Here is a 21,554-nt window from a genome sequence, read left to right on the forward strand (position 1 = left end):
CAGCATAATTAAACCTAAGTCCTATCCATACTTTACATATCCTGTTGTGCTGCTGCAAGTAAGAATTTCATTGTTCTATCTGGGACACATGACAATAAAACACTGACTCAAGACTCTTCACTCGTGACTCTTCACTCGTCTATACTCTTGACTCTTGACTTCACTCGTGATTCTTCGTTCGTCTTTAGTCTTGACTCTTGACTTGACTCGTGACTCGTGACTCTTCACTCTTGACTCTTCACTCTTCACTTGTGACTCTTCACTCGTGACTCGTGACTCTTCACTCGTGACTCATCACTCGTCTTTACTCTTGACTCTTGACTTCACTCGTGACTCGTGACTCTTCACTCATGACTCTTCACTCATGACTCGTGACTCTTCACTCGTCTTCACTCGTGACTCGTGACTCTTCACTCTTCATTCGTGCATCATGACTCTTGACTCGTGACTCTGCACTCTTTCTTCACCCTCCACTCTTTCTTCACTCTTCCCTCTTCACCCCTGCAAACCAGCAACCAGACCAATGGGAGATGAAGAATGAGGTGGGGGCGGGTCAATATGAATGATTGACACAGACGACAGCCAATGGGCGGTGGGTTGCGCGGAAGGGGCGGGATGCAGTAGTGATTGACGCGGTAGTGAACCAATGGGCGCGGGGATGAGCTGAAGGGACGGATCAATGCCAACGGTTGACATTGCCGGAGACCAATGGGAGATGAGGATTGAGGAAGGGGCGGGATCATCCCGGTGACGGGCAGCGCGTGTGGCCAATGGTAGGGTGGGGGCGGGATTATCCCGGTGATGGGTAGCGGGTGCGGCCAATGGTGGTGTGGAGGGCGGGATCGGCCCGCTGACGGGCAGCAGGTGCGGCCAATGGTGGGGCGGGGGACGGGATCATCCCGGTGATGGGCAGCGGGTGCGGCCAATGGTAGGGCGGGGGGCGGGCCGGAGGGGAACAATACTGGTGCGCGGGGAGGAGCGGCGCGGACTGGCGAGCGAGGGCAAGGCGAGCAGCTGCAGGCCCGGCCCCGGCGTCGGCCACCCTCACTCCCCTCCCGCAGACCCAGCCTGGCTCCCAGCACAGCCGCCGCAACCAGGCCTCGGCCCTCTGGTAAGCCGCCGCCGCAACGCAACGCAACGTCTGTGGGCTAATGCTTGGAGGGAGAGGTCGGGAAGGGACAGGGGAGCCGCCGCAACGAGCCCGGCCGCCCGCGACGCCCGCCGCTGCTGCTCCCCCCCCCCCCCCCCCCCCCCAGCTGCTGGCGGGCGGCGCATTGTTGGCCCGGCCGGTGTCATGGCCGTGGGGTTGCAGGCTGAGAGAGTTTGGGAAGATGCAAGGGTTTAAGGGGTGAGACTGGCGGAGGGTTGAGGGAATGGTTGGGGGTTGAGGGGATGGGGAGGGTGTACGGGTTAATGATGGGTGAGACTGGTGATGGGTTGAGGCTGTTGGGGAGGGTTTAAGGGGTGAGACTGGTGAAGGGTTGGGGGTTGTAGGTTGAGGGTTTGGGGAGGGTGTACGGGTTAATGGGTGAGACTAGTGAAGGGTTGAGGGAATGGTTTGGGGGATGGGGAGGGCGTACGGGTTAATGGGTGAGACATAGTGAAGGGTTGGGGAGGGTTAAGGGATGAGACTGGTGAAAGGTTGAGAGGTTTTAAGGGGTGAAACTGGTGACCAAGGGGTTGCAGGTTGAGGGGATGGGGAGGGTGTACGGGCTAAGGGGTGAGACTAGTGAAGGGTTGAGGCTGTTGGGGAGGGTTTAAGGGGTGAGACTGGTGAAGGGTTGAGGCTGTTGGGGAGGGTTTAAGGGGTGAGACTGGTGAAGGGTTGAGGCTGTTGGGGAGGGTTTAAGGGGTGAGACTGGTGAAGGGTTGAGGCTGGGGGGGGTTGAGGTGTTGGGGTGGGTGTAAGGGTTGAGAGGGTTAAGTAAGGGGTGAGGCTGGTGAAGGGTTGAGGCTGGAGGGGGGGTTGCAGGTTGAGGGGATGGGGAGGGTGTACGGGTTAAGGGGTGAGACTAGTGAAGGGTTGAGGCTGGAGGGGGGGGTGCAGGTTGAGGGGATGGAGATGGTGTACGGGTTAAGGGTGAGACTGGTGAAGAGTTGAGGGAATGAGAGGGGTTGGGGGGGGGTGTAAGGGGTGGGATCGAAGTGGTTGAGGCTTTGGGGGCTGAAGGGAAGTGAGGATTGGGGTGGAAGGGAATGGGGTTGAGGGTTGGAAGTGGGGTGAGGGTTGAAGGAGGGTTGGGGTCTGAAGGAGGTGAGAGTTTGAGGGTTGCTTGGAGAGGGGGGCTGAAGCTGGAGTGGGGGGTGGGGGAAGGAGGGATGAGGTTTGGGGCAGTCTGGAGGGGGAGGGGTGGGTGAAGGTGGTACGGGGTGGGGCGAGGGGGGGGGTGCAGGTGGGGGGGGAGGAGAGTTTAGTAGAGGGGGAAGAGGAGAGGGTTTTTTTGGGGGGGGGGAGAGACACCGAAGGAAAATAAAAGACTAACGACCTGCAGAGGCAAAGGGGGCAACTTCAAGGAGGATGTGGTTGGTGGGGGGGGGGGGTCGAATAGGGAATTCGAGCGCTTTAATCGTGTCCGATCATTACGCCTCTCGTTATTCTGTTCATAAACTATTCATCTCTTATTTAACTTTACCCCCCCCCCCCCCGAGATTGCGGGATAAAATCTTGCTCAGCAGCATTCTGTAATTCCTATTCTGTTTAAGTTTCTCTTAATTTGTTTTTGTTTTGGAAAATAATTGCAACAAATTAAACTAAAACCTCGTTCTGCAAGATTACGCCGACCACGTATCTACTACATTAATACGGTCCATATGGATTGTTCTGCGGGGCGTCGTGTTACCGTATTGCTAGCGACCATAAGGCGCCTTTGCTTTTTCTTTAACCACCGTATTTGCCCATAAGAAACGAAGAATGCAGTAAAATGTAGATCGGTTGCGTTGTATTTTTGCAATATTGGGGTGCAAAGATGTGCAATAAAAGTTTCTTTTAAAAAAAATTAAGAGAGCTCTCGCCGTTCTACCTTAAGCAATAACTGATCTCCTGATTACACGAGTCTCCATTGCTGCTACGCCAGCCAGTCGGACAAAAAAAAATCAAATCTGTAAAAGTTGTTACTGGCTTCCCTTAATCTTGCAAATCTACAAGAAAAAATTCTTGCCGTCGCCCCCCCACCCCCAAAAAAAGTGCAGTGCATTGAATATTTGAGCTTCACCGAGTAATCAAATCCACATGCCCAGGGAGACTTCCATTTCCAATCTGCAGTTTTCCCTCAAAGCAAAAAAACGAACCGCAGATGCTGAAAATCTGAAATAAAAACAGAAGTAGTGGAAATAGACGAAAGGCTGTCGGGCTAAAATATTAATTTTGTTTCTCTGCGCAGACGCTGCCTTCTCCGAGTCTTTATAAGCATTTTCTGTTTTATTTCAGCTTTTCTCTATTCTTTTAAGGATGATTTTTTTAAAGTTCCTTAGATATTCAAGATATATATGACATTTGCACCATGAATTAACAGTAAATGAAAACTATTTTGATAAATTATTGAAGCATTTGTAATCTTAGTTTTCAGATTTTTAGATTATTGCTTGGTAATAATTATGGAATTGTATTGGGTTACCTTTTTGTCTTCAGTTTAAGTAATGGATTATCATGATTGAGTTGTTTTTCACACTGAATTTATTCTTTGTTCCTTTCATGGATGATCAAATACAATGACACAGGCTTTCAGTGTTTTTTTAGTTTCCTTTTGTAGGTAGCATCAAATTTCTGTCTGGCACATCAAGTGAATTTGCAGTTGGAATACTATCCCATTACACCAAGGGTTACGCAAAATATCTCAAATTTAGAATTATTTCCAACTCACTAATGCTGTGAAGCCAATAATTTTCTAACGCCTTCATCTCGTTCTTGCTTCAGTGCTAATTCTCTGAATGCATTCAAGAGAGAGCTGGATAGAGCTCTTAAGGATAGCGGAGTCAGGGGATATGGGGAGAAGGCAGGAACGGGGTACTGATTGAGAATGATCAGCCATGATCACATTGAATGGCGGTGCTGGCTCGAAGGGCCGAATGGCCTCCTCCTACACCTATTATCTATTGTCTAATATATTTGTTATTCTGTTCCCTTATTAATAACTGACCACCCTCAAAAGATATGAACATAAAATTTGATATTGTATTAAACTAGTTTATTAAGTTGTAAATTATAACTCCTGCATTTTTTTGCATAATGTATTCAAGTACATAATATACAAATTCTGCATTTGGTTGAGCTACTTCATATGAATCGTGCACGAGTTGTTATGATTTAGCTATTGTATAAGAAACGAGATGGTAATTACCTTCTATTAACAAAGAAAACATTCCTTTTCCCCTTATAGGTCAGAACCAGTCAGAGAGCAAAGCAGTGGATGCAGCTTGATGTTGACTGGATACAGTGGATGGAGCACTTAAAAAGAGATACTTCAAATAATTCACCTCAGGAATTTTTCAAGAATCTGCTGATGCCATTGAGAAGAATAGTTTCTTTAGAAGAACCGAATTGCAAATTTTTGATGGAAATGGTACAGAGTAGTTTGAGGCTTTTTTGATTAAGCAAGGCACTTTTGGTGAATACTTTATTGCGTGAATCGACTTGGGGGAAAAAAACCCTCATTTATAATTTGAGTTTTCTCACCTGGCATGTACATAAAAGCCAAATCTCTTTGCATGTTTTGCAATAATAACAATGGACAAAATGAGTGCAGATGGATATCAATATAGAGCTCTGTATGAATACAAAAAGGAACGAGAAGAAGACATTGATTTGCATAGTGGTGACATACTGATTGTCACTAAAAATACTCTGTTAGCTTTGGGCTTTGGTGAGGGAGATGAGGCGAGACCCGAGGACATTGGCTGGCTCACCGGCATAAATGAAACCACCCAGGAAAGGGGAGATTTTCCAGGAACATATGTAGAGTTTTATGGTCGCAGGAAGATTTCTCCGCCAACGCCCAAGCCACGTCCTCCCAGGCCGTTGCCAGTCGCTCCAAATCCATTGAGACCTGAGGATGCGGATCAACAAGGTCAGTCCTTTCAGTAATACTTGGATACAAGGCTGGCGATGATTGGGTGGGGAGGTGGGGCAGTCGAAGTTGCTTGGCATAAAGAAGCAGGGATTGTCGTCGTAGCAGTTAGGGAGCACGTTAAGGGGGATCACAACAATTCCACAAATTAATTTATTGTATTAATATAATAGAAAAAATTAAATTATATAGTTTACTAATTCTATTAGCTGAATTATACTTAAAATGTGGAATGCATTTCTTTTATTGTTGGACTGTGGGTGACCGAATTTCGTCCAATATTGGATGACAAATAAAGCTATCTTGATCTTGATCTTGATATTTATGCATTGATCCGTGTTCATGAAAAGTGACTTTTGAAGTCGGTGAACTGATTGGAAAATTGCCCATGTAAATTTACTTTGCTCATATCTCAAGGTTATAAATGCTGCTGGGGTAGAATTGGAGCAGACCTCTGAACAGTTGATTATTTGATGCTTTTAAGGGTAATGTGTACAGTTTGATCTATTTTTCCAAAATATATATTTGCCATGGAGGGTGTGCAGTGAACCAGATTCACTGGTTCCAGGTTTGACAAGTTTTGTTTGAGGAAGGATTGGGTGAACCAAGTTCTCAGAGTACAGAATGAGTTTCGATCCCTTTGGAACTAATTCAACTCTTCCAATACCTCGATAGACGCAAATTGTTGGAGTAGCTAAGCGGTCAGACAGGCAGAGAAAAGGAATAGGTGATGTTTTGAGTTGAGACCCATCTTCGGACTCGGCCAAACGTCACCTGTTCCTTTTCTCCAGACATGCCGTGATATTCCAGCATTTTGTCTATTTTCAGTGTAAACTAGCATCTGCAGTTCCTTCCTACATTCTTCCTAACACCTGACTGGCTGGATAGAAGGAGGATGTTTACCCTAATTGAGAAATCTGGACCCAGGAATTGCAGTCTCAAAATATCATGGAGAAGAGAAATTGTTTCACTGAGGGTGTTGAATGCTTAGAATTCTCTATCGCTGGGATATGGGGAGACTGTCTTGTTCTAAACATATCAGTAGATAAGGTGGGATTATGGAGTTTCAGGAAAATGGCACTGTTAGATCAGCTATTGTCTTGATGAATAGTGGATGATGAAGCATGCTTGGGGTCAGCTGGCTAGCCATTTCTTGTATTTACAATGTCACGGGCCAGTTTTGAATTGCTTGCACTTCTTGACAGGCATGAGTGAGTTTTTCAAGTAGAAATGATTGACAAATGGAGCAGGTAAATTGTTTTTGCTTTCCTTATCTCTCTCGTTGTGAAACCAATAATTTGCTCTCCACGTGCTGAGAACTCTTGACTGAGGATGGTGTCAATTACTTGCACATGCAGAAGGATTGAGAACAGGTATACATTGGTAGAAGCCCAAAGAAATTTACTGAGCAAATTTCCAGTGACCTGATAAGGACAAAGAATAGTAAAATTATGCCACAAAATTGAAAATCTTGATTTGATTTATATTTGGCTGTTCTTCTTGGTCATGCAGTATCATTCTTGTGGAATTGATTGAATGTACCACTCAGGGGTTACATCTCTAGTCGTGGTTATACATCTTGGTGTTTCAATACTTCCTGTATTTGGTACTTCGAAGTTTGTAAAATAACAGGTGAATGCGATGGCTTTGGCCATATGATAGCCTTCTAAATCTCCTATCTCTTAAATCCAATCTATATTCTCTTATATCTCCACTGTGGGGTGGTGTATGATTGAAGGGGTGAATTTTAAGACCATGTCTATCTTAAGATAGAGGTTGTAGATTTGGGAGATCCTGCTGGTATTGTTTGGACAAGTAACTAGATGATGGGCGGACTACTATTCGAGCAGTCTGCTTTGATCTGAATGGTGTCAAGCTTCATGGTGGAGGTGCACACATCCAGTCTTGGGCCTCATAGTTGGTGGAAAGGGTTTTCCATGTCTAGAATTTAGTTGCTCACTACAGGATATCCAGCCTCTTTCTTGCTCACTTAGCCCACAGATTTTTTGGGCCTGGTCTGGTTGAGCTTCTGATCAGTTACAACCTATATGATATTAATGGGGGTATTTGGGGATGGTATTGCCATTGACCACCAAGATAATTGTTGGAGATTGTTATCTGCCATTTTGGTGGTATGAATGTTACTTCCCAGCCATGCCTGAGTGTTCAAATCATGCTGTATGCAGGGCATATTGACTGCTTAATTTGTTGAGGAATTGCATGTGGAGTTAATATTGCATGGTTATCGCTAAACCTTGTTAAAGCAAAATGAATGTGTCCAGGGTGATGTGGGTCTCTGCAGACTGTCTTTTTTGAGACAGCGACTCCTGTAGCTCCCTTTGATGGTGGGAAAGTCAGTATCCCTGATGGACTGGATTTGCAATCTTTATTTCTGGGCATTTGAGTTGCCATAGCAGGTTGTGATACATAGGGGCCACAGTCTTAGAATAAAGGGGAGGCCATTTAAAACTGAGGTGAGAAAGAACCTTTTCACCCAGAGAGTTGTGAATTTGTGGAATTCTCTGCCACAGACGGCAGTGGAAGCTCAAAGGTCCGAATAGCCTCGTCCTGCACCTATTTTCTATGTTTCTATTCTACTGTACACCTATTGAAGTTCAAGAGTATTAGTTGACATACCAGATCTCCTCAATCTTCTAAGTAGAGGTATTGATGGACTTTCTTTGTGATTGCATCAATGTGCTGGGTCCAGGACTCTCCACAACTGTCCCATCGATGAGGACTGGTGTGTGGATCCTTGACCTTCCTCTTCCAATGTCAAGCAGTTAGTTCCTTGGTTTCCAATCGCTTTTGACAGTTTTGATGGAAGTCAAAGTAGAGGCTGCAGCTTTACCATCTCGTAGGCAGGGCTGTAATTGGCCTTAATAGTCTAACCTGACACAAGAATCCTAACTCTTGTCAATCAGTTGAGGAGTTCAGGGTATTTGCAGGCTGCGCTTGATCAGGAAGTTTGTTTTCTATTTTCATGCAGGAGTTCAGAGGTTGCAGGACGTGTGAAATGTCAGATTCTTGTATGTCTGCAGTCCAAGATCCATTCTATTATTTCCTTGTCTCATTCTTCATCCAATACCAAGTTACCGTAATGGGATAATTTGAGCACACTGCTTTTGCAGTATTATAAGATCACTTGCCGAACATTTCTGTTTGGCAAACAATTTGAAAATTTTCAGTATTTGGGAAAGATTCGAATTTTAATTCTAGTTCAGTTGATATGTTTGTTACAAGCAAATACAACAGTTCAACTCATTCCTGTCATCCTTGTCTAATACTCTCCCACTCCACTTTTGTTGCCCCCATTGTCTTTCACCTTGGCATTATTCCCCCCCCCCCCCAGTAGATGTAAACAATTCTATATGTTTAAGATGAAGCATGCAGCAGTTATTGTTTGGAATTCTTTCCAGTATTTATCTTGTTCTAATATTGTGACATTGATTTTCTCTGTTTTGCTTGTGTCAGCTTGCTACATGCAAATTGGCAGCTGTTTTTCACTGTGAACTGTAGCTACGTTGGCTCAAACATTTTTGGACTTTGCTTATATTTTCATCTGTTTTAGTTTTTCTTCTGAATGCCTAAATACCAATTGATTTAATTGCTGTTAGAGAATTATGTTTCCTGGGTGAAAAGCTTTTACTTGTATTCATTTTGGTGCTTAGATCATAAATGTATTGCTGTGGATCAATGGAGTCCTTTTGAGTCTGTTCTTGCTGTTTGGTAGCACTCTCATTTCTAAACCCATTCACCCATTCAAGGTAATAATTTAGAATCTTGGCCAAAATCTCTGCTTCCAAAGTGTATTTCCCTTGTTTTTTTAATTTGTCCACCTACTCTCACCCCTCCCCCACCTACTCTCACCCCTCCCCCACCTACTCTCACCCCTCCCCCACCTACTCTCACCCCTCCCCCACCTACTCTCACCCCTCCCCCACCTACTCTCACCCCTCCCCCACCTACTCTCACCCCTCCCCCACCTACTCTCACCCTTCCCCCACCCACCAATCATTTTTCCATTTTATACCTTGTATACCTTCTGGTATAGTTTACAAGTGGAGGTGATATCCTTACATCTCGCATAATACCCTTCCCGTGTCAAATAATAGAGGGGGTGGCTTTATGGAGGGGAGGGGGTTTACAGAGGATTTACAAGGCAAGTTTCCTATAGAGAAATTTGTAGGTGCCTGGAGCAAACAACAGCAATGCAATATTTCATAGAAATTTCGACAGGCAGGGAATGGAGGGATCTGGACTATGCAGGCAGATATGCAGTTTGAATTGGCATCATGGTTAGCACTGAGATTGTGGGCCGAAGGGCCTATTCCTGCGATGTACTGTTCTATATGCTGTGACTTCATACTTAATACTTGAATTTGAATGTTTAATATTTAGATTTAGAGATACCGCGCGGAAACAGGTCTTCTGCCCACCGAGTCCACGCCGCCCAGCGTTCCCCGCACATTAACACTATCCTACACACACTAGGGACAATTTTTACATTTTACCCAGTCAATTAACCTACATACCTGTACGTCTTTGGAGCGTGGGAGGAAACCGAAGATCTCGGAGAAAACCCATGCAGGTCGCGGGGAGAACGTATAAACTCCGTACAGACGGCGCCCGTAGTCAGGATCGAACCCGAGTCTCAGGCGCTTCATTCGCTGTAAGGCAGCAACTCTACCACTGCACCACCGTGCCGCCCTTATTATTTCATACTCCATGGGCTGCATTTAATAACTTTGCTTAAATGAAATATTGGATCTCACTCAGTAAGTTACTTACTGTAAATTTCTTGTGGCTCATGGAGCAAAATCTGTTGTGCTGAATGGTACTGTCTGGCCCACCATCGCTAGATGCCCCTTCAAGGGCTTCCTGTCCTGTCTGGCTACTTACCATTCAAGTCAGAGGATCAACAGTCCTTCCCGGGAGTTTCCATTTCTGTAACAGGAGTGACCTATGGTCGTTTCCAGCAGAATAACAAAGGATTTAGAGAAGCATTGTGGAGGCTGGTTAAGGGCCCTGAAATTGAACTACTCGCCTCGGTATCTGCACCTGGGGTTCTCATGATGTTGCACAATGGACTCGGTGACTAGGGACCTAAGGACTATTTTCAATCCAGTCTGACCCTCTGGATTTGATCTGCACACAGAATTGTATCCAGTTTTGGATGCAAGAATATGGCATTGGGGGATGCATGTTTTATTTTGCTTGCACCAACTGCAATTTCAAAGAGCACTTAAAAACTAGCATGTGCTTTAGTGGGTAGTAAAATTCTTACGAATTGCTGTCCCTGCCATATCCTCCTTCCTAAATGTTGCTTTTGTTACAGATGGGCACATTTATATGAATTAGAAGCACAATGGTTATTAAAGTTGCAGCGAGAGGAAATGCATTCGGCTTCCTGATTTAAGGCGGTATGAATTGTTGGCTTTCTAAGAGGAAGGTGTGAATCGCTAGCTTTTTTTAAAATAGAAACTTGGGTTTTGTGTTTTTTGAATGGCTTGGTCAAAATAAAATGCGGTTTTCATGTCTTTTGAAAGTGGTTTTCATTGGAAATCTGGCTCGTGTCACAAAAAACATTGTCTTGATTCCGTGGTACACAACAATGAACATTTCCTACACAGGACAGGCCCTCTCCAATCTGCTGCTTTACATTTATCAACACTAATTTTCAGCTCCTTATCCAAAATTAATATTATAAATTAGGATATAAAAACAGGGATGTACTGCTAAGGCTTTATAAGGCACTGGTCATACCACATTTGAAGATTGTGATCTGTTTTAGGCCCCATATCTGAAGAAGGATGTGCTGGCATTGAGAAGATCCAGATGATTATGAGGATGATCATAAATTGTAGATGAGTCCACACAAGGAAAATTATTTTTTTTACATTAAAAGTATGGTATAAAAATACTGGCAAACATTCTACCTATGCCACCTCAATTTAAATAAAATGAAAGTATTTGTTAAAATCGACAATGAAATTGCCATCAATGCTGCAATACCTTGAGTAAGCATTTCTTGAACTCCAAGATTGAACATTTGCTTCAAAATGATTCCTATTGGGTGAATATTATTTGTTTAAACTATTTATTGCAAGCAATTAAGTTGCAAGCATTTGTTCAAATGCATTAAATGTTAGTGCACTTTCATGAGCATTGGCATGACATGTGGATGGCTAAAGTTATAGAAACGTGTGAAAGTTGTTTTTTCCCCCAGTGTTTATAGACAATAGTTGGTATTGGCTGAAATTAAAAGCCGATTAATTTGGACTGACATTTTGTTATGCACCTTTTTAGAAACAATAACTATAGTATATCGTAAAATTAGCAATAAACTATTCAGATTGTATATTTGTACAATTGGTCTTTACAGCAAAGAAATAAACCATTTGGTTAGTTGTATGCTTGAAACAATGCCACTTCAGTCTTACATTCCAGCATTTTCCCCAAAATATTCTCTTTAGAATGCATTTAACTTTGTATAATCCATTAAAACGTTATTTAAGAAAATGTTAAGACTTCACTTCATTTTCCTTCAAGTGATGTTATAGATCTTGCCCCTCTAGGACCAAGTTCCATCCCACTTCCCCTCTTTATGTCAGTTATTTTAAAGTTGCAACATCAGGTTACCAATCTTCCTTACTGTGGAAACAATTTATCATCTTAATGAATGCACATATTGAGTTCCTGTATCTCCACATATCAGCAATGAGAAGTTTCTGCTGTATTCTGTCCAGATCTTTGGCATGCTGATGTTTGCTTTGAATTAATGCATATCACATGTTAGCGCTCAGTAATATTAACTTGCCTTTGAATTTGGTAACAAGGCTGACTAATTAATACACTTTACTGTCACAAAATGTTACTCTTCCTTACTCTTGGAGTGACTCCACAGTGATTTTGCCAATTAACAGAAAGTAACAACCCTTATTTGGCCTTTGGAAACACTTGGATGCTGTGGGAATGATTGGCTTCAGGTTTGAGTTCGTGCAGAGGGGCTGTGGGTAACCTTCATTAAAAATCCTCATGATGTTCTGATTGTTCAATTGGAGATACATGCTGGTGACCTGTTGTTTCAAGTGTCCATGGCATAAAGGCTCTATGTACAGTGAGATAGGCCTAAAACTATGGTTAAAACTACCTGGACATTAGATTTTATGTTTGTCATAAACTGTTTAAGGCCCTGTTTGCAAGTAATAAATCTTTATAACTTTATCATTGAGATAAATGAAGACATGTGGTTAGTTTTCTTCACCGTTTTACTTTGATTAATGTTTAACTGCATGTCACATGGCTCTCGATGTGATTATCAGAGGTATTCAGAAATGGTGGAAACTATCTTCTGTCAGCACACACAGCCAATGTACAGTCCATTGGGTAATAGACAATAGGTGCAGGAGTAGGCCATTCAGCCCTTCGAGCCAGCACCACCAGTCTGGGGCTTCAGGTTCCACCTCCATAACCCTATCATTTGTAATGTGTCAGGCCGCTCTGTTTTACAAGTGGATGAGATGAGAGCAATTCTAAGTCATTTTAACTCCATAACCATGTAACCTCTGGGCAGTGGGATCTTGTGAATGATTAGGGTCAACGTGTTTGCATATCTTGTTTCCCTTGCATTTCTATTGAGTTTATACTCCTTTCTGTTAAATGCTTGATCCCTTTTTTATATGGACTGGTCTGTCCATCTGTGAAATCTAGCGTGAAATCAACTTTTCTTTTCTCTATCTGCCCTTTGGCACATTTGCACAACTTTAATTCATAGCTATTTTCCATCATTCACCCTTCTAAAATTGAGTTTTTCTGGAACTCTTGCTTGTTTCTGTTGGTTGCTGAATTACCTCGACATTACATAAAATTCTGCTATAATAGAGCCAAAGTGCTAGAGTAATTCAGCGGGTCAGGCAACATCTCTGGAGAAAAAGGATGGGTGAGCTTCAGGACGGGGCCCTTCTTCAGCTGCCCGACCCGAATGTCACCCATCCTTTTTCTCCAGAGATGCTGTGTGACCCGCTGAGTTACTTCAGCATTGTCTATTTTTGATATAAAGCTAGCATCAACAGTTCCTTGTTTGGACTAGTTCTCCTAGAAAGTGTTTCCATAATGTAAATTTGATATGACGTGATTGATTAATTTGGGTACACCATTTGTATCATGTGGACACAATTGGTTAAAATGCGATTTGGGTCGGAAATAGAACCACAATGGAAATTAAGCAGAAAAAAAGCCGCAACTTTTGTTTTAACCATAGATATCTTTGCACTGCGCCAAATCATAGCTACCTAAATTTCAGAATGATTTTTTTCACCGATAGCTTATGAACTTGTGTGACTGATGCCAGATACTTGTGCAGCTAAAGGATATGGAATTGTTTTAGAAACAATTAGACATTGCAATGGGGGAAGAGAAAAGACATTCTGGCCTTCCATCACAGTGAGGAGGGGACTGGAGGAGACTCACTGTGATGGATGTTTCTTTTTGGGGGGTTTTGTGTTGGTTGGGGTTGTGTAATTTGCTTATTTTATTGCTCTTATTGTTGGACTGTGGGTGACGAAATTTCGTCCAAAAAACTTGTTTTTTGGATGACAAATAAAGATATCTTGAATCTTGAATTGCAAGGTGCTGCTTAATGGGCATCATTGGTTGCTTAGCCTATATGTAACAAACTTGTGTTCAGTCTCCAAGCTTCTAGTTGCTTTTGCTTTGTTTTGCCATCGCAGTCCCATTCTGATCCACATGCCTGTGGTATTTGCGCTGCAGTAAGCTTGAAGAAGATCTTGCCCATCTACACCAAGGGTTCCCAACCTGGGGTAAATTTCACCTACCCAGGGAGTAAATTTGTTAATTCTGGATTTGATCATATTGACTGACTGTGTTTGGTTCTGACCGGTATCTGTTCATCATTAGTTGTTCATAAATAAGCGAAATAACATTATTATGTGCTATTATTCTTGTTATTTGAACTTAAAATAATAATGTTAAAAACAGTATTTTAAAATTTCCCCCTTTATTATGGTAGAAGTGTAAACTCAAATTACTGAACAAAATAGGGTGGGGGTAAATTTACTTTCGAAAAGTTGCAAAGGGGTAAACGGGACGAAAAAAGTTGGGAACCCCTGATCTACACTATACGGTCACTTTATTTAATTCAACAACTTCGGGTAACTTTCACAGTTGACAAAGGCCTGTTTCCATGATGTGTCTCTAAACTAAATGGATAATTTTCACTAGCTTGTCTGAATTATTAGTTTCAAATTATCAAGTGTTTTTGTTTAAAATCATATTTTCTGTTTTAAAATGTGAGAATAAAGGAAAGAGTAAATGATTCCAACACTGCTCTCAGAAGGAAACAATGGCATTGCAAATAAGTGTATACTGTGTTTGATATGCTGTTTTAATGGTTTATGAATTTGGCTGAATAATGTTGGGGCTGTTCATAGGCTTGACTCCCTTTTTAAATAAAAAAAACTTTGATCTATATTAAGAGATATGATCTCTTAATAGTTTGATTCTGCATAGGTAAAATATTCTGATGCATTCTTGTCTAGATCTTTAAAATGAGTAGAAATAGGAGCTGCAGGCTATTTAAGTTAGAATTTGACAGTGTGTTGAGAATTGAAATCTTTTGGACTTGGCAAAATACTAGTCTCGATAAACTGTGTGAATAGTTTCTCACTGCCTCAAGCAGAAAAATGACATTGGCTTGGGATGTAACTTTGTGGAGGGCACGCATGTATATAGGCCTGTATTCAATCCACATTTTTTCCAAGTGGTGCAAATAGATTTTTACATTATTAGTATGAAAAAGAGCATGTGTTACAAATGGTTATAATGTAAAGGACGGTGAAAGTTGGTATTTATCAACTTTATGTTATTTGATCAAGAAAAAAAATCTTTTCATGACCTTGAATGTCTGTGGCTGTGCTAGCAACCTATTATTCATCTCTTAATTTCCTCAGATGCTTATGGTATTCATCATGGGGTCTTAAAATAAATTGGTTTTAAATTTTCTATATTTTCTGGATTCCATTTGTTCATACAAATGGCCCAAATTGGCCTTGCCAACCAAAATGTCCATCTACGCTGGTCCCTTTTGCCTATATTTGACCCATATCCCTCAAACTTTCTTATCCATTTCTAGACCAAATGTTGCTTAAATGTTATTGTATGTTGTTCAAAGGAGAGGGAAAAGAAAAAAACTACAGGTCAGTTAAGTTAATATCTGCCATAGAGAAAATGTTAGAAGCTATAGTTAAAGGCATTATAGTGTTGGGAGCGGAGGGGATTAGTAATCTGATAAAGGTGTCCTAGTTTTGTGAAAAATACTTGAATTAAGAGCACAAATGGCCCCTCAAATTGTCTCCATTCAAAAAGATGTGATTGGAACCTCACTTTCACATTCCAGTTTGGCTTTTCATTCTTTATCCACTTCAGCCATAAAAACAGTCATACTCCGAGAGAGATACAGCGCAAATCTGGGATTAAACCCACCAAGATCATGCCGCACAATCAACCATCCATTTACACTAATCAATGTACAATCACAATTTTCTATTCTCTCCATATTCCCATCAACTCTCCCCAGACTCTACCCTTCGCCTACAAATTATGGATGTTTTTCAGTAGCCAATTAAGCTACTAGTGCCCACGTCTTTGAAACGTGGGAGAAATATGCTTCTGCCTTTTTATGAACAAGTTCCACAGTGCTCAATGCTTTGAAAAAGTGCCTTACTCCTACTTCATACACTTGTAATTCATCTGTGTTTCTATATGTGCAGTAATGAGTCATGGAATCTGGCCAAGGGTGGAAAAATATTTCCGTGTTGCTATAAATTATTTTCACTGAAATGAAGGCTTTGTGTGTGTCTTTTCAGGAAAAGGATGATTAATCATCATATGTGGAATACAGGTTGAATTTAAATTTGGCTTTAAAATTGCATTCTGGCAGATTGCTTTGATTCTTCCAGCTTTCCAATAGATGAATTGCCATATTTTTAGATTTCCAATCTTAACTGAATTTAATTATTTTTTTGTCTGAAATTGCGTATCTAATATTTTGGGTTGCAATATAGTACATACAGTCCCTAGGGTATGACAGGGTTCCATTCCTGGGAACTGTTCGTATCCTGAAATGAATAAAGACATCCAGTGGGAGAGGAGAATAGAAACGGCTATGATAGGAGAACAGGTGCAGGAAGAGTGGCTGCTGTTGGCCTCACAGACTCAGTGAGTGAGTGCGTCTGCTTGGTGCTCCCAGCTCTCCTTGGTTCAATCGAGATCCTAGTTTGTTTTGAATCTTGGGACGGTGGGGGGAGATGGTAGAAAAGGCATGTTGATACCCCATTCTGGCAAAATCGTCCCACCAATCTTCCAAATGCTCATTCATGTATATAGGATATCGATAATTCAGGTGTCGGAACCTAGGGACAACCTATAATAACTATTTAAAAAAATAATAATTCTAATCGTTTGAGTTTAGACCATTGTATGCATATTTGTTAGAATAGTTCTAGCCAAGAAACTATTTATTTTGTTACAACGATATACCACTGAAGAACCATTTGGCTAAAATGTGGTAAGGATTTTGCTCCGCTGACAAAGAAAGACATCAAACAGTACCTTCAAAAGAAGTTGGTGAGAATAACTGCTGCAAACACACAAATACATAAATCAATCATGTTTTGTCTAATGCCAAGAATCCTTTGCTGATTACAATTAAGATATTTCTGTGAAGTGGTTTGTATGCATTTGGCCCTGTTTTCAGTCCTTGTTTTCTCCTGATGCAGATCGTTTGAGAACCTCAAGTTTTGTTCATCATTCTACCTCTAAATCATTTATTTTGGTTGCCTCTTTACCCGTTGTGTTTTGAGTTTAGTTTTTGGAAAGGCTGTTGCAACACTTAAAATAAAATTAAAATATGAATTTTAAACTGAAATTGGAGCAACTTGTTGCTTGAAAATTGATGGATTTGAACTAATCTATTTTTATCTTGTTTAACTTGTATGCGTCATGTTACTGATGGTTACTGGTTTACCAATAGAGAACGAGTGCCCTGCACTAGATAGTAAGGTGCTTGCTTTGTATTGGCCTGAAATTACTGTAAAAGGAAAGCCTCTTTATTGGCATCTTCCATGCGTACACAACTATAAATGCCATAGGTTAGTGCTAAGGTTTAAATTTAATAGTTTAATTCATTTTGTTTGTTCTGTGTGAAGCGTCACCAGTTGGAAAGTAGTTGTATGTCTTGCGCTCCACTTCAGAAATGCTCTAAAGTGAATGGTGTTCTTTGTCACTTTGTAAGTTTTTGCATCTGTGACATATTGGGCCTTTTGGCAAGTGTGTTTTTTGCAATATTTTCATGTATATAAAATGTTTTATGGGTGATTGGAGTGTTTAACAATTTATCACCCACTATTTCTTAAAAATTGCAAATTATTTCTCGGTGTCTCCTCGATTTGGGGTGCTCTTCTCATGAGTGGATTCAACGATGAAAGTGATGGGCTTTTTGGATTAATGGATGAGAATTCAGCCTGCAAACATTCAGCCTGTTCTTCCATTCAATATAATCACAGTTGAGCTACATCTCATCCACTTTCCAATCCAATTCAAGTCAAGTCAAGTTCTTGACTTCTTGACTTGACTTGAATTGGATTGGAAAGTGGATGAGGTGCAGCTCAACTGTGATTATATTGAATGGAAGAGCAGGCTGAATGTTTGCATCCAGAATTAGCACTGTTTCCTGCCAAATTGCTCTGCAATTACAACGCTGGCGTAATGATGCAACACTTAATACTTTTGCCTTACAGCTCCAGGAATTGTTTTGAGCCTGACCTTTTTTTATGCTGTCAGTGTGGAGTTTGTGCATTGACTTTGAGTGTATAAGTTTCTTCCTGCTGCTTTGGTTTCATCCAACATCCCATCAGTGTGAGGTAGGTTAATTGAATAGTGTCTATCACCTCATTGGTATAGTTAAGTGATAATGGGAAGTGGCATATTTGCATTTGAAAGTGAATAAGCTGCAGGGAAAGCTACTGAAGATGAATAATTTAGCAGAAAATGTTGGATGTTTAACTTTGATACAGTCTACCCTTGTTACACTGACCACTCTAACAGGTTTTGGTTATAGGAACAAAGGAATGAATTTGTTCACGGAGTGACCGCTGGAAGAGTGGAACGAGATCTTGTCTCGATCTGTGTTTACTGTCACTCGATGTCTGTCTTTTTTTCATTAAAGTTCAGTGTAGATCATCTAAAACTTCCTCTGGTAGAAGGAAGCATGAGAATTGTGCAAGATAAAAATCTTGAAGACATCTACGTGGCATACGTAAGACGTTCCTGTAGTGCATGCATCCGTGGTGAAGAAATCCAAAATGAAGCAGGCAAACTAGCCACGCATATGGGAATGTTGTCGTTTAAGGCTAGTGATGGGTAACTATGATGAGTTGGTTAACCTATAGGTGGATTAACCAATGATGAGTGTTTGTCGGCACTGGGCCTGTACTTGCTGGGGTTTAGAAGAATGAGGGAGGGCTCATTGAAACATACAGAATAGTGAAACGCTTGGATGTGGGAAGGATGTTTCCACTAGTGGGAGAGTCCAGGACTAGAGGTCATAGCTTCAGAATTAAAGAACATTCTTTTAGGAATGAGATGAGAAATTTCTTTAGTCAGAGGGTGGTGAATCTAAAGTTCTTTGCCACAAGCTGTGGAGGCCAAGTCAGTGAATATTTTTAAGGCGGAGATAGATTCTTGATCAGTACAGATGTCGGATATTATGAGGAGAAGGCAGGAGAATGGGGTTAGGAGGGAGAGATAGGTCAGCAATGATTGAATGATGGAGTAGACTTGATGGGCCTATTCCTTATGAACTGTGGGAATTTTGAAATTATCATGGTTTAGTTAACGTGGGTCTCATGGTGAAGCTGCCAGTGCACTAACAGAAGTATAACCTTTCAGGAAGAGGTTTAGTATGTCGTTGGCCTTACTAACCCTTACTCTGTTATAGCGGCAACGACACACCATTTTTACCGCCCCCATGGTCCGTTATAATGAGGATTATCTGTATTTCAATTCTATAAACGTCAGTATAAACCCATCTGATTATTGCTCAATGTTGCTTGCAATCAGTTTCGTAGAAACATAGAAAATGGGTGCAGGAGGAGGCCATTTGGCCCTCCGAGCCAGCTCATTCCTGAGCTGCCGTTTCTCAGGATGTGATAGAGCCAGTCCAAGAAAAGATTGAGGGGAAAAAAGTAATACTTGATGTTCTTCCAAGCTGGATTATATTTCTTAAGCACAGCTGAAAAAATCTGAGTTCTGTTAATGCATACTTGACAAATTACTGCCAAACCTACATAAAACCTAGTTCTGCTGCAGTATTAATTCAGTTCTCGGCACCAAACTTTGGGAGAAACAATGAAGAGTGTGTGGAAATGACTTGCTGGAATGTTTCTGAAGATGAGGAAAAGCTCTTGTGTCTAATCTCTGCCCAGAAGGGTATTTGTGATAGTCAATTTTATTCCCGATCTATTTAGTTACTTTAACTTTCCCAGCTGTAATGAACAGTCCAAAATAGCAGTTGAGATATTAGCTACTGTACCATATTTTATAAAAAAATATTCCTGAGAAAGGTATTTCAGGAGCAGGCCCATGTGTTTGTTTTCAATACTGTTAACAATAACTCAAGAAAATCTATAAAAGCATGAAAAATTGCAGGGAAAGACCAGTGGAATTTTACGAGAAATGTATGATGTGAAGTCAACTCATTGAGTTATGGCTTTCTGTATGAAAGTGTAAAGGAAACTCAAAAGATACATTCAGCACATTTTGAGAAAGAATGTTGAGTTTCTACTGATAATAGTCATATAGCACAGAAACGTGCCCTTCGGCCCTACTCTTCCATACTGACCAAAATGTTGAATCCAAGATAGTCCCATTTACCTGCGTACAGCCCATATCTCTTATCTGTGTACGCGTCTAAATATTCATTGTACCTGACTCAACTACTTCCTCTGGGAGCACGTTCCTTATACCCACCTCTCTCTTCTGCAAAAGTCACCCCTCTATTCACAATCTAGTTTGCAAATAGTTTAATATATTAAAAAAATCTGATTAATATGCTAACTTCAAGAATCCACCAATTTTTCAAATATTGTAAGCTTCAGTACTTCAGAAACCAGTGATTAAATAGTGTAAACATTAAATAAATTTTAGAAAGTCCAATGTCTGTCTTTTTGCCCATCTTGCCAGTCTTAAATCTTTCATTTGGATGGTTTAAGACTATTGTTTATTTTGATTTGGAACAAATAAAAGTTAATGGAAAAATAGAGTATTTCTTGGGTGCCTGTCAGTTTCTTGGGTGCCTGTCAAATTTCTTCACAGGACCTAACATTGGCACCATTAAATAACGTGCTGCCGCTCATTCCCTTTGCAAGGAATTTGTGATATGATTGTTGCAGTTGTATTTCAAAATTGAATTTTCATTATGCAGTCAGTATTTGGGCAGCTTTAATCAGATTTTTTTTTGGCCTGGTCAACATACTTTCAAACACCCATGAAAATCTAGCTAACTCGAAAGGATTTGACCTCCATATTTGTCGTTTACATGGTATAAAAACTCGTGGTCTATTGCCAGTTTTTGGAATATGGCCTTTTGACCTTTTGTACCATACTTCCCTGTAGAAGCAGATTAAATGCAAAGGGACTGAATTTGTTCCAATTTTTGTGCAAATGTACTTTTTGTAAACATTCTCGTGTTGACATTGGTTTGTTGGGGAGAGTTAACTTTAAATCATTGTTCCATCTAGCTTTGATTCTGAACAAAATTGCTATGCTTTTTAAATGTGGTGAAACAAAACTAATAAACAGTCTAATATAACTTGGAGGACGCCAAAACCAAATTTTTATAGCCCTTCATCTCCTGTCTTTGGATTTTTCGTATGTTCCATGATGAAATCTGATTAAATTCTATAAGCATGATTTTATTGGCAGGCGTAAGATGTGTTGTCTTGTATTCAAGTCTTGGTGAAAGATGGGTGGATACTGTGTTATCCTTGCAGATATTTCCAGCAGATTAATAACTTTTTACCTGAAATTTTAACTTTATTCATCTGATAACTGTATACCAAGGAAACTAAATAACTTTTCACTGAGCATTCTAGCCTCTTTTCAAAGAAAGATGATTGAATCAAAGGATGTGAACAATCATTGGGGTGAGGGATGTCTATCTGAAAGCATAATGCAGAGACACGGAAATCTGTGGATCACTTTCACAGTGAGGGAGGAAAATGTCGAACTCGTGGTCTCATAGTGTAGTAGTATGAGTTCTGTGGTTTGAGGCTGCCGTGGGGTGTAGTATCACGGTTGGGAGTCTGCAACAAGACAAGAACAAGGTTGGTGGAAGATAGACACAAAAAGCTGGAGTAACTCGGTGGGACAGGCAGCATCTCTGGAGAGAAGGAATGGGCGATCATCTTCCAG

General features: G+C 41.1%; 1 protein-coding gene across 1 annotated transcript in view; it reads left to right on the forward strand.

The window, feature by feature from the left end:
• Positions 1-989: 989 nt before the first annotated feature.
• The window catches only part of pik3r1 (phosphoinositide-3-kinase, regulatory subunit 1 (alpha)), a 75,321-nt gene continuing 54,756 nt past the window's right edge, over positions 990-21,554 (forward strand). Inside the window, exons 1-2 of the mRNA XM_078396728.1 lie at positions 990-1,111; positions 4,377-5,063. Of these exons, the coding sequence (XP_078252854.1) occupies positions 4,724-5,063 (340 nt within the window). The 5' untranslated portion in view covers positions 990-1,111; positions 4,377-4,723. The remainder of the gene's footprint in view (positions 1,112-4,376; positions 5,064-21,554) is intronic.

This window comes from Rhinoraja longicauda, chromosome 3, assembly GCF_053455715.1.
Source record: "Rhinoraja longicauda isolate Sanriku21f chromosome 3, sRhiLon1.1, whole genome shotgun sequence".
Taxonomy (NCBI): Eukaryota; Metazoa; Chordata; class Chondrichthyes; order Rajiformes; family Arhynchobatidae; genus Rhinoraja; species Rhinoraja longicauda.